Below are 12684 nucleotides of genomic sequence, written 5' to 3'. Positions count from 1 at the left end.
GCCATCAGGTCTCCCCTCAGCCTCCTCTTCTCCAGGCTAACCAACCCCAGTTCCCTCCTTATCTGAGAGAACCTCACAGGTTTGGTGGCTGAGGAGGTTTGAGCATCTCCTCTGTCCTACCCCAGAGCAGAGGCCGCACGGCTCTGTGCCCTGGGTGCTGCAGGGTCAGGAAGGTGGCCCTGAACTGCGGGATGGGTTTTCAGCCACTCCTACAGCCCTGAGCTTTAAAGACTTTGGGTGACAAAGAGTGTTCCACCACCCATCGCAGGCTGCTCTGGAGATTTTTTTTGCTGAGCATAACCTCCCACAGCCCCCTTTTGTCTCTCAGAACAGCCCTGCCTGTTAGAAGGATGCTCAGTACAGCAGTACTTGTAAGCTCAGCCTTCTCCCTGTGTTTCCTTCAGATGAGTTGTTTAGGAAGAATCACCGTCTGAGTTCCCAGGTGGAATTTCTAAGACTGAAAGTGAAACAACTTACCAGACTTCAGGAGACCAGGGCTCCTGGAGGTATGGGCTGGTCACAGGTAGGGCACACAGCTTGCCTGTCGTGGCAGGAGGTTGGTACCTGTGTCCCAGTAGAACTCCTCCAGCCCAAGTCATCTATGCTTCTTGTTATACCCCTGCACGGGTGGCAAAGGGATGAATTTGGGGCTTTGACACACGAGCGAGCTATTTTGGTGATCATTAGCACACATCGTAGGCTGCAGGAGGCTGGAACTGGTTACGGACTTTCAAGCCAAGATATGAAAATGCCAGTTCGGTGAGCGGAAAGTCAGGAATATTCTGGGTATGATGAAACTGCTTTTTTTAGAAAAAAGTATCTCAGGTCAAACTGAGAGAGAGGAGGTTTGCCTTTTGCAATCGTAGCACTCCGCTGACGTGCTTTCAGCTGTCTTAGCACATGCTCTCAATCTCTTTGAATGGTTTCTATCAGTTATTAACCATCGTAAGCCAGCTATGCGTGAAATCTTACAGTGAATCATAGCTGTAGTCATCCTGAAATACAGAGCTCTAAGCTGCAAACAGAGCTGTAAGTACAAACATTTTACGATGTGATTTTGAATAAATAGAAAAATCTTTATAACAGGTTCACTCTCCTGAATGCATGCTCACCATTTAAATTTTTTTCTCTGCAACAATCTTGCTGAGATCTTTATTGCCCACAAACCATCCTGCTGCAGCAGTTGACTAAAGAGAGCAGCTGTGGTGTTCACAAACCCCCTCTTCCAGCTGAGAAATGCACCAGCCATGAGACATCACCCCCCGCTAGGAAGAACTGAATCGGTACCATCAGCACACGGCTCTGGTCAGTGCTGCAGTTCAGTGCAATCGTGCGATTGTCCTCTGTACAGGGAAAAAACCCAGATGTTAAATATGGATTGTGTTCAGTTTGGCTTGTATGCAATCTCATGCTGTATTTAAAGCCAGTGAAGCTAATCCTTGATTTTCTTTTTTATTACTCAGCATCTTCCTGCTTCTATCTTCCCCCGTGTCTTATACTTCTGCCGCAGTTATTATATTAACAAAAAGCTGGGATGACTCCTGTGTAATCACATTTTATCTGAAACCATGCCAGGCTGGCAAGATGGTAATTTAGTTAATTGAATTCCCTCTAAAATGGTACCGAATCAATATTCCAGCACAGTGCTGGCAATGAAATATTGCATGTAACATCCATGGTCAAACCGATATCGCGGGGTGCTGACTGCAAGGATTTGACTTTAGTCCTGGGTTTAGATGTACACCTCTGAGAAAGCACCTGACCCACCGGGATACGAGGTGCTCTCTGAATCTTGTCTGAACATGATTTATAGCCTAGTCTGTGGATTTTGGAAAGCGTTGTCCATCAGACTAACAGTGAAATGGAAAAGTACTGAGGAAAGCAGCGCAGGTACGGCTCAGCAGGGAAGCTGTTTTGCCTGGCCCGAGACCAAGGATCTGCCCTGTACCAGCACAACGTACTCCGTGGAGGGATGCATTTTTTTTGGAACAGCTACATCTATGAGCTCTTCCTGGTGCTCCTGCACAGGGACAGAATGGGTAAGCCCTTGCTGGGCTCGTTGGCATCCGCTGTCTCGCTCTTCTAGGAATGAATCTATGTCCTCATCAGCATCTCTGGTCAAACCAATCATCCCAGAGAAAAGTGACCTCTCAGAGGAGCCAGATCTCTTGTCCCAGGCACACAACTTGCTGTCAAAGTGTGAAGCTCATCAGACACGACCTCGGATGATTTTAGAAACTCTCTAGGGAAGTGACCTTGGGGGCAGAGAGCACATTTTACGGCTAAATTCATCATAGCTGCTCAGCTGAGCCTTCTGGGCTGCATGTCTGGGACATCAGCCTGTAGGAGGGTCTGGGTTTGTCCAAACTGGTGGAGCAGGTGAGTGTTTGTGGTGGCAGGGGTGGGGGCGAGGTCTGCCGTGCCCCTCCACTGCGGGAGCGGGGCTGGAGAGCGGCCAGGGGGAAGAAACAAGTGGGAAGGAGAAAAAAAAAACCAAACAACCTTCACGTCTGGGGCTTGGATCAATGCAAACAACATAAATACTGGCTGAGACACCTTCCGCCCGCTGGCTCCTCCACTGTGAGGGAACTACATGCTGGCTGCAAGATGTCTTTCTTGGGCTGGTGCGGAGCCAAACTGAGAGCTAACGCTCAGCCAGAGCAAATTCATTAGCGCAGGGGAAATGGCTGCAAGCCCTTTTGTTTGGGCTGTGTCACTTTTCATCACAGAAAGTCGTTCTGCAACTAATATTTTAAGGTCTCTGCTGTCTCAGCAGCCTGTGGCACCGCTTCAAGCTTCACTGGGAAAACAGCCGGAGCTGCTGGTTCCGTGGAAGTTCCTTCAGGTTATGGTCTTCTTGAGGGCTCGGCACCCCAACTTGGCCTCTCCTCATCCGTCCTCTGCTCCACTGCCAGCCATCGTGGGGACCTCCGCTTTCCTGTCCGCATCAGTCATGAAGACCAATGTTTAAAGGCCAGATTCCTTGCACTTACCTCCCCGTGAGGCCACAGCTCCACCTGGCTTCAACCACGCACAGGGGCTGTGCGGTGTATCTGTAAAGCAGGTCACAGCCACGGTACTTCGGATGCCTTTTTCTAAAGGGCCTTCACACCCTCCTGCATGGATGAACAGGGCGAGCCTTGTACACACGTACACAGCTCCCCAGGAGATCACTACACTGACATGTAGAAAGTTTTCCATTTTTTTCTGAAGACCCAAACCAATGTCTTCTGGTTCCCAGGAAGCTGTTCCCATCACTCCAGGGGAAGACTGACTTCTTCTCAGGTTGATCTCAGGCACTTTGCAGCCGTTAGACCCTGTTGGGTCTTTGCCAGCACTATTTCTCCTGGGGCTGGTTTGGCAGGACCCAGATATCAGCCTAGGCAACACCAACCAGCCTGGCCAGGGTGCTCTGGCCATTGCTACCCCCACCACCCAGCCCCATCCCCATGTAGGGAACAGCACATGCTGGAGATGCCTCCTTGGGAACAAGGAGAAGGTCAGAAAGGAAAGTCCCGTGTAAGCTGAGCAGCGGCAGCTCAGCTCCCTTTGCTTCTAGATGAACTTACAGGGGTAACTCCAAGTGAGGACCCATCTGTCCTCCTTGCTGGCTCACAAACCGTGGGCGTTCAGCAGCTGCTAGGAGGACAGCTGAGCTGCTGAGGTCCCCAGCCTCAGAGGCAGAGGTGGGGTGAGCAGCTGGGGGAGGAACGACTGCTGCTCCCAAATGCTGTGCTCCATGGCTGGACACGGGGATGCCAGAGCTGCTGCTCTTGCACACATGAGCTTAAAACCAGGGAGAAATCCCTTCCCTGGGCTTGATTTCCCAGTATCAAAACCACGTCAGCACCCACAGCTCCCCTTCAGAGCTGTCCTGATGCAGGTACCCCCCCCTCTGCTCCACCACCAGGTCCTGACCAGTGCCACGCACAGGCAGAGGATGAAGCCCATGGGACCTGGCCCGCTCACCTCTTCACAACATGTTCTTCTTTCGCAAAGTCTCCAAGCCTGCACAAGGACAGGGCTGTGGGCGGCACCTCCACGGCCCGCAAGGGCAGCCTTGCCCTGGGAATTTTGCACCTCATTTTTGCAGCCAGGCAATGGAGTCAGCAAAGGGTTAAATCCTACCCACCCCAGCCCCCGCCTCCCCCCCAGCAGCAGTTTTTCAAAGGAGGAACATCAGATCTCAAGAAAGAACATTTTGGGGTATGGACAGCCATGAACTTACTCTGACCTGCTCAAAGAAGGGCTAATATCCCCCCAGCCCTCACCCCCAGCCCACTACTGGTAGACACTTACTGGTGGACCCTCACTGAGGGTGAGGCTGAAACCAGCCCAGAAGACGACAACCTCTTCCTCCTCCTGTGTTTTAAAAAGCAGATGAAGGCGAACCTGCTCGCAGACAGTGCAGGGCTGTGCGACGGCAGGGAGCAAGCCCACCCAAGCCACATGCGTGCCCCCAGCACATCCCTCACGGCGTGGGCAGTGCCAGAGCCACGGCTGAGGCACCTGCGAAATAATCCCGGTGGGTTATTTAGGGAGCCCAGCTCCAAACAGATGACCGCAGAGGTGGGTATCTAGCTGGAAAGCCTGGCACTGCCACCCAGGCAGCACTGCAGCAGGCTCTGCCCGACCTGCACCCAGCCTCGTGCACCCACAGCAGCAGCCACCCCATCCTGGAGCCGCCGTCCGGTTCCCAGGGATCGTTACCAGGAGCTCGTGTGTTTGGTTGCAAACAGAGCAGGAGCGGGAGCCAGGCGCTCGTGTTTGTGTGCTTGCAGTTGCTCAGGCAACTCGGGGCCAGCCAGGAGCTGCCAAAAATGCCGGCAGCCAGGGCCGAGCCCACGGCACGGCTGCCCTGGGGTGGCACGGCCAGTCGAGGCTCCCACCGCCCAGGTGAGCGAGCGGGGAAAGGGGCTCTCACTGCTCGGTCCCGCCGAACACAACCAGACCAGGGACGTCAGTGCGGACGGGGTTTTATTGCAGAGCCGGGTTACAGCGCGGATCTGCAGCATCCTTTGGTTTGGGCTTCACGAAGGCAGCGAGAAGCCACGGGGTTTCAGGTCAGAGACCTTTGCCAACGGCCAGGCAACACCAAGGTCTCCTGGGGCCAGGCTGGGAGCATCCCGGCAGCACCGGCACTAACGGCACCGCAGGGTTGGAGCCTCCTGGGGTGCCGGGCAAGTGGCAAAGCCGGGCAGCTTCGTGGCCAGGGCACCACACAGGCAGGCACCGGTGGGGAAGGAAGAAGGCGGCAGTGGTGTAAATGGTGTGGGGTTAAGGCAGGTCCCCGGAAGGGCTGCAGGGAAGACAGGCTGGGACTGGCAGGGAGGGTGCCCCGAAAGCCGGGGCTGAGGTAGGGAAGGTCTGGGTGCCAGCGGGGCAGGGCAGCCCTGAGGAGCAGTGCTGTTAGTACGGCGGGTGCTGCTGGCGGCGAGGGGCTGGGGGTGACAGCACGGGACGGGGGACAGGAGAGGCTGGGGGGGTCACAGCACAGGGGGGCACAGAGCGAGCGCTGGGGCAGAGCACGCAGCCCGGCGACTTCCCAATCACATCAGCGCTGGGTGGCCGACATCCCGCCAGCCTCGGGCTGGCCCCAGCGCAGCCTCCCGGGCCCCACGTCGCACGGGGCATGTCCCAAGGCTGACGTGAGCGCCGGCCCCACGGCCGATGCGCAGGGACCGGGGCGGTGGGTGCCACGGGCACCCATCCCTACTTTTTCACTTTGGCGTCATAGGTGCCTGCGTTCTTGTAGGCACTGACGTAGCCGCTGGTGTCCACGATGTTCTCCCGCCCGCTCTTGCCCTTGCCCTTGCCGCTCTCATCGAAGCGTTCCTTGTGGGAGCCCGTGTACTTGGAGGTGTCTGTCAGCCTCTCCACGGCCCCCACTGTCTTGGCTTTCTGTGATGGGGAGATGGGACACGGGAGTCAAGAACGTGCCCCATCCCCTTCATGCCTTGCCCCATGCAAGCTCCTGACACGCACGGAGGACCCTGCCGTGCCCCCCTGCAATCCCCAGCCCCCGGAAAGCATTTGCGCTGCAGGCAGAGCTCCATCCTCCCCTCCCGACCATCCCTCCTGCTCCCAGCGGCCGAGGGGCTCTGCACTCACTGTGACGCCCACGTTAATGGGCTCCTTCCCTGCCACCAGCTGGCAGATGGCTTCGTACGCCTCCTCTTTGCTCTTGTCCTTAAATCTCTTGGGGGCCAGCTCCTCCAGCGCCTTCTTGAACTCCTCGTAGTTGATGACACGGGCTGTCTTCCCTCTGCAAGCACAAAACCCAGGCTGCTGTAAGCACGTCTTCAGGTTGCGCCTCCAAATGGGGCTGCAGAGGGCTGAGCTCCATCGGGGAGACCCCGGCTTTCTCCTCCACCGGCCTCGGGCCCCTCGCCCACTCCAAAACGCGGTGACGACCAGGGCAATCGCAGCTGGATGGGTTGGGCTGGGCACAGCCGGTCTTGAGCTCCAGAAGCTTTTCAGCCACATGCTGTTAAAGTCCCTGGTGCCAAAAACTCGCTCCTGTGTGGAAGTGCCCTGGGATTTGGGTGCTGGTGGCAGGAGGGGACACGCATCTATTCCCAGTGCTCCCAGCCTGCGTGGGAATGGGATACCCAGCACCCTCTGCCCTCTGGCAGGCAGCAGTCCTTCTCTGGTCAGATTTGGAAGGACGTGCACAGAGCGTCTCCCCCAGGAGCGCCGGGTTCTCATCTCTGGGGCAGCACAGCAACCCACCCTCTTACGCACCCCAAACCTGCCGGTGCTCAGACCCTCCTGGCCCCAGCAGGGAACACGGGGATGCCCGGACAGAGGGTGCAGACGGAGCAGGTTCTCCACCCATCCTGCACCCTGGTGCAGAGCATTGGGTGTCACCATGTCCTCGGGAACCCTGAAAGCAGCCCCAGGTGCCTTCAGCTGCCCCTGTGACCTCTGAGGAGCAAAGACCAGAGTCCTCGCCAAGCTGAGGTGTGGGCTGGCCAGGCCCAGGGATGGGCTGTGCCACGTCTCACAGGACACCCCTGAGCACCCTCCTCTGCTCCCTGCGGCACCTTCTTGTTCGATGGGAACCTGGCAGAACCGGCCCTGCCCACCCCGATGCCTGGGGGCAGGAGCAGGGCCACAGCCTCTGCACCAAAATGAGCCTTCCGCCCCAATGAATTTGGATTCATTTATTATTAGGTCTTGCAAAAGCAGCCGCACAAACTCCCTGAAGGCAGGACGTTGCAGGACAGCACCCGCTGCTCCATGACGGAGGGTCCATGGATGGCCTGGGCATGCAGCTGGGGTACCACACCTCCCTGGGGACCACCACACCCAGGCACCACCTCCCTGCCCACACCGCAAGAGCATCTCCCCAACCTCCGAGCGGCTGGAGGCCCTGAAAAACTGAGTCACTTACTTCACCTTGGAGAAGACAATGTCCACGTCGGTGCTGGTGACGCTTTTGCCGTCGGTGACTTTGCAGTCTTTGCACAGCTTGGCCCAGTTCTTCCCATTCATTTCTTGCCCCGTGGCCTTGGTGTCGCCGTAGATGGCGAATTTGCGGAAGCTCTCTTCCAGGGATGCCATCTCAGCGTTCCCGGCCATGGGGCTGCAGGACGGGGTGGGGCAGAGGGGCCCGTTACTGCCCAGGCTCTGGCTGGCAGCACCGGCAGAGCTCAGCTGCTCTGCTCTCAGGTCCGCGAGGGCAGGAGGAGGAGGGCTGGCGAGGGCGAAGGGACCGCGGCAGGAGCGGGGCGTTGGCAGAGCCTGCACGCGTGGGGTGAGGGCTGGCGGCAGCCTCTGACAAGCCTGAGGCCAACAGCCGAGACGTGTCTTGGGGGATGGAGGTTCCAACTGAGAGCTGTCAGCAGCGAGGCTGTCGGCTCCAGGGGCTGGCGAGGAGTGAGCGCATCAGCCCGTCCCCTCGGGAGCACTCTCCCGGAATGACGCAATGCGGCCGCCTTCCTCCTGCTCTCCGATCATGAGAAACGGCATTACTGCCTGCCTCCAGCCCCACCTCTCCCCTGCCCGCTGGCTCTGCCAACGGCCGCATCCCCTGCCCGGAGCTGGCAGCACCCCAGCTCTGCGACCTGCCCCCCAGCGCGGGGCCAAACACGGTGCCCCGCAGCCAGCGGCACTGGGGTGCCAAGTCACCGACGGGCCTCTGCGTCCCCGCACAGCGCGGCGGCCGCTGCCCCATCCCAGTTCCCCGCCTGCTGTCGCCTCGCCAGCCTCGCCCTGCCGGCGCAGCATCCCTCGCCACATGCTGAGCGCCCACAGCGTCTCAGCCAGGACCGGGCGCAGCGGTACCCGGGTGCACCCCGAGGTGCAGAGCGGGTGCCTCGCCCGGTGCCCGGGCAGGGCGGGGAGGGCCGGGCTGGGACCCCAGGGGCCTTGGCGAGAGCCGGACAGGGGGCACGAAGGAGCAGCGGGCTCGGCTGCTGCACCACCGGCCTTCGCGCTGCCTGGCGACCGTCGCTAGGGAGGAGCGGCGTTGCCTGGCAACCGTCGCTAGGGAGGAGCGGCGGGGCGGGGCAGCCGCTGGTCCCCGCCTGTCCCCGGCTTCCCGCGGGGCACCCGCCGCCCCGGGCCCCGCCCGCTCCCGCAGCACGGAGCCGGGACCCTCCCCGCCCGGGGGTCGCCGGCGGCGGCTGGGGGGTGCCGGGGCAGCAGCTGCCCCCCCGCCCCGCGCAGCCGCTCGGTGCCGCGTGTCCGTGTCCGTGTCCGTCCCCCCCCGCACCCCGCGCACCAGCCCCGGGACGAGCAGCGGCCGCAGCCGGGGGTCCGGGGGGTCCGGGGGGGTCCCGCTGCCGCCGCACCCCGAGGCGGGGGTGGAAGGGGGGGGGGGGGTGTCCCGGCCTCGGCGGCCGCTCTCGCTCCGTCACTCACCTCCCGGCGCCGCGCTCTGAGGCGGGGGGGGGGCGGCCGCCGCCGCCTGTTTAAGGCGCCGCCATGGCGACGGGAGGGGCCGCGGGCCGCGCCCGCACGGGGCTCCGGGCCGCCCCCTCCCGCCTCCCCCGGGCCGCGGCACGGCCGGGGAGCGCCCTCGGGGCGGGGAGAGGGAGCCCGGGCAGCCGTCAGGGCCCACCTCTGGGACGCCCTCCACCACCCCGCGAAGCCCCTCCATCACCCCAGGAGACCCCCTTCATCACCCCGCGAAGTCCCTCCATCACCCCAGGAGACACCCCCCCCCATCACCCCACAAGGTCTTCCTCCACCCCCCGAGGCCCCTCCAGCACCCTGCCACCGCAGGGTCCCCGCTGGCCGCCCCCCGGTGCTCTGCCCCGCAGCCCTGTCCCCTGCACCGGCCAGCCAGCGTGCCCCTCCAGAGAGGAACCGGCCCCTCTCAGTGGGTGCCACCGCGAACCAAAGGCCACGTCCCAGGCTGTGGGGATGAATGCCAACCGTCCCGGCGTGCCCGGCGCTGCGGCAAGCACCTGTCCCCTTTTCACGTCCCGGTGGGACACCCGTGGAGCGACCCTGGGGACAGCCAGCCACATGCCAGCGCTGCCCATCGTGGCTGCTGGCTTACCTCACCCGGAGCCCGACTGCACGTGGGGCTCCCAGCGGGTGCTGCAGGCTGAAGCAGCACCCAAATATTGTGGTTGCCATGGAGTCCCGACACAACCCACATCACTTACTCACAGCCCCACCTCAGCTGTTTGCCCAGAGCCGGCCCCAAGCTTGGCGCTCCCCTGGCACTCCCTGGCCTCGCTCCGTCGGGCGCAGGGTGTCGTGCATGGCCAGCCGCAGCATCGCCAGGAGTTCTTCACACTGAGGGGATGCAGCGTGCGGTTTGCTGCTGCTGTGCAGGGTCCTGCGGGTAAATCAGCGGCTTGGGGAGCTGGGCAGCAGCTCGAACACCACAGGCAGCCTTTGGCATCCTGCGGTCTCTCTCTGCTCTGGTCCCTGAGCGGAGCTGCAGGGCAAGGACGAACACGCGTGTCCCCCGGCTGAGCTGCCCAGGGGTATCAGTTCTGCTCTTGCACCCAGAGCCCTTTGCTTTGGGGTACGGTCCCTGTGACAATCTCCCCACCTTGGCTGAGGGGCACGTGTTCTCTGCTGGGACCTTGCTGCCAACTCTTGACTGGGCAAAGCCCTGAGCAACCCGCTCGTACTGATCCTGGCTTGGAGCAGGCTCTGGAGGCCTCCAGAGGTGACCACCAGCCAACTCCACGAGTCTGTGCTCACTGCCTTTACCTCCCGCCCCAGAGGTGAGTGCCAGGGCTGGTGTCAGAGGATGCAGGCATGCCACGGCACCTGGCCACTTTGGGTAGCCCCAGATGGTCACACCTCCACAAAGGACCCCACTTCGTCACGTCCCCCAACCAGCCTTGGTGACTCCTCTATCGGCAGGAGCTCCTGTTTCACAGCCCAGCCAGAGGCAGCGTGGCATCCCGTGGCTGCCAGGTGGCAAGGACATCCCGGAGGAGACAGTCAAGGGTGGGCAGGACAGCTGTGGAGGCTCCTCTAGTAGGGCTGGACCAGGCTGATGTCAGAGTCCAGGCAGACATCACCAACGAGTGTTTCTCCTCCGGCTTGTCCTGGTACAGCCCAGACATGGCCAGAGAGCCTGGGCGCTGCACGGAGGAGGTGGCACCAGGAGGACTCTGTCCTGAACACACGTGCTTCCTGCTCTTCATAAATAGGAGAGCAGATCCCAAAGTGCAGAGGCTTGGAAGCGGCTGGCTGTGAAGTAGGAATTCAAATGAGCTCCACCAAGGCCAGCCAGGACCTCGGGCTGTTGTCCCACCCTGCAGAAAGTGGGGATGAGCTGCTCACCTGCTCTCCGCTTTAGGGAGAGGGCAATAATTGGGGCTGCCATGTCGGGGAGGGTGGTGAAGTCTTGCTGAAGGTACAGCCTTGTCCTTAGCTTGCCCTGCAGCTCCCCACCGAAGCAGGTGCCTTTGGCTCTGCTTCCAGCTGACAGCTCCGGAGAGGAGCCCCAGTAACGCCGGCTGGAGCAGCAAGCCCACAGCAGCTCTGGCAGGGCTTGGCAGCAGCAGGCAGCACAAGAGCCCACATTCACCGAGCTGGCAGCAGGCAGGAGCTGAGCAGGAGCTGGGCACATCAGCAGCTCTTCTGCCGGAGCTCCAGCCGGCCCCCGGGGGCTGCAGAGCCTGGAGAACCAAGAGGTGGCAGATGGGGAGAGCTGGGTGAGAGGGGGGCACCAAGCCAGCACTGGCGAGTTGCCCCATGGGGTCGGGTTGAGCAGGTCAGGTTTCGGTTCCTAAGGGCTGGGGTTTGTTGTGCATTTGTTGTCACCACGACAGCCCTGTTGGGACGGAGCACGGTGCTTGGCCGGCTCCTGCGGTTCCTCACTCAGCCCGGAAAAGGAAGCCCGGGAGGAGGCTGTGACTTGGTCCGGAGCCCGTGGCACTGACAGGAGCCGAGGAGGAGGTTGCACAGGTCCTGTGATGTGGTGGACGAGCATGGACACGGCTCGGTGCTCAGCTCCCCAGGGACCTTTCCCTTCTTGTGATTCCCAATAAAGGTCAGCATGTTCCCAGGCCGTCTCCTGCCCCAGGGAGCTTAATGAGCTGCGTAACTCCAGCGCTCACCCGGGACATAGCGAGGCTCACAGCTCAGTGTCACCGAGACATGGCTTCAGATGCCAGGCTTGTCCCTGCTAGGACCCCGCCTATCTCCCCACCTTCACGCAGAGTCCTGGAGTGCTGCGATAGCTCCAGGGTGCAGCTCAGAGCACGCACAAGAGCACGAGCACGACCTCGGAGCTCTCTGTGCTCCCCCTCTGTCCTCTTCGCCCCTCGCCTCCCCCGGGGCTGGGCACCGCAGGCTCCCCAGAGTCACTTCTTTCAGGAACGAGCCGCTGGCTCGGCCGCACGCGGCGTGGGATGAGGTTATGCGGGAACGCTGCTTCTCTACCGCAAGTTGCTACAAAACAGAGGGAAGTGTTTCGGAGGTTGTGCAATATGTATACGGTAACCCCAGCAACAGCGTGTCCACAAGGCATTAACAGGGCTTAGCCAGGGCGGAGGAGCGGCGCGATGGCGGCGTGCGTGTGTGCGTGCCGGGTGTGCCAGCGGCGTGCAGAGCCGAGCACAGCGATGCACAGCACAGGGCAGAGGAGGGGGGGGAAAAGCTCCGTCCTCTGGCAGGAGCTTCCTTCCCCGCCCCCCCCCCCCCCAACTCAAGGCAGCCCCTCGAGACGCTCTCAGGACGTGCTGAAAGCTGAGCCCAGGGACAGACTCACCAAAAATCATTTCCCAGAGGGAGGTCGCCTTGACTTCAAAAAGAAAACTAAGAAACTTGAGTCACGCCCAAAGATGAAAGCAAGCAGGGCGTACGTCCCACGCCAAGGCTGAGGCTTACAGCAGGCGCTGCGAGGCCTGGTACAGCCGCTGGCGAGTGGCCAGGGACTGCGATTTATGATTTTAGAGGACTTCGGAAAGCTGTCACCATCCTGCAAAATGCATCGCTTGCTCCTGATGAAAAGCCGCAGCGGCTGGTGGTGGGAACGGCCAGTCCAGGGCGCTGCCTCCTGCTGATGGATGAGTTCGTGCCTTGGCAAAAAACCGTTTTATCTTAGTGCTGGAGAAGGTGCTCGGGGATGGCAGACCTCAGTGTTCTGCAGCGCTGGGGAGCTGAAGGCATCAGGAGTTCTCCTGTCACCTCACCCAGTTCTCTGATGGTCTCGGGCTGTAGCAAGGGGTTAACTCACGGTGACTGCAATCCTCCGGGGTG

At 60.9% G+C, this 12684-nt stretch overlaps 2 protein-coding genes across 3 annotated transcripts in view; both read right to left on the bottom strand.

Moving 5' to 3' along the window:
- FHOD1 (formin homology 2 domain containing 1) overlaps positions 1-8790 on the bottom strand; it is a 164144-nt gene extending 155354 nt beyond the window's left edge. The window contains exon 1 of the mRNA XM_075765900.1: positions 8785-8790. The gene's annotated coding sequence lies outside the window, so the exon portion shown is untranslated. The remainder of the gene's footprint in view (positions 1-8784) is intronic.
- Positions 4961-8992, bottom strand: TPPP3 (tubulin polymerization promoting protein family member 3). Of its 2 annotated transcripts, XM_075765904.1 has the most exons (4): positions 8869-8992; positions 7397-7588; positions 6112-6265; positions 4961-5901 (listed from the first exon to the last, which is right to left on the bottom strand). In XM_075765904.1, the coding sequence occupies exons 2-4, from the start codon at positions 7582-7584 to the stop codon at positions 5713-5715; spliced, it is 531 nt and encodes a 176-aa protein (XP_075622019.1). In that variant the 5' UTR covers positions 7585-7588; positions 8869-8992; the 3' UTR covers positions 4961-5712. The 2 variants fall into 2 exon arrangements, with proteins under 2 accessions (XP_075622019.1, XP_010308570.2); XM_010310268.2 differs by lacking the exon at positions 8869-8992 and having other exon boundaries at positions 7397-7878.
- Positions 8993-12684: the final 3692 nt, after the last annotated feature.

The sequence above is a fragment of the Balearica regulorum genome, chromosome 13 (genome assembly GCF_011004875.1).
Source record: "Balearica regulorum gibbericeps isolate bBalReg1 chromosome 13, bBalReg1.pri, whole genome shotgun sequence".
Classification (NCBI taxonomy): domain Eukaryota; kingdom Metazoa; phylum Chordata; class Aves; order Gruiformes; family Gruidae; genus Balearica; species Balearica regulorum.
This window is presented reverse-complemented; position numbering and strand designations above follow the sequence as displayed.

Excerpts from the sequence above, each read along its gene's own strand:
- TPPP3 (XM_075765904.1), bottom strand. The coding sequence starts at position 7,584 with ATGGCCGGGAACGCTGAGATGGCATCCCTGGAAGAGAGCTTCCGCAAA. Across the intron at positions 6,266-7,396 it reads ATTGTCTTCTCCAAGGTGAA|AGGGAAGACAGCCCGTGTCA; the intron begins GTAAGTGACTCA and ends TTGTGCTTGCAG. Across the intron at positions 5,902-6,111 it reads CCATTAACGTGGGCGTCACA|AAAGCCAAGACAGTGGGGGC; the intron begins GTGAGTGCAGAG and ends TCCCCATCACAG.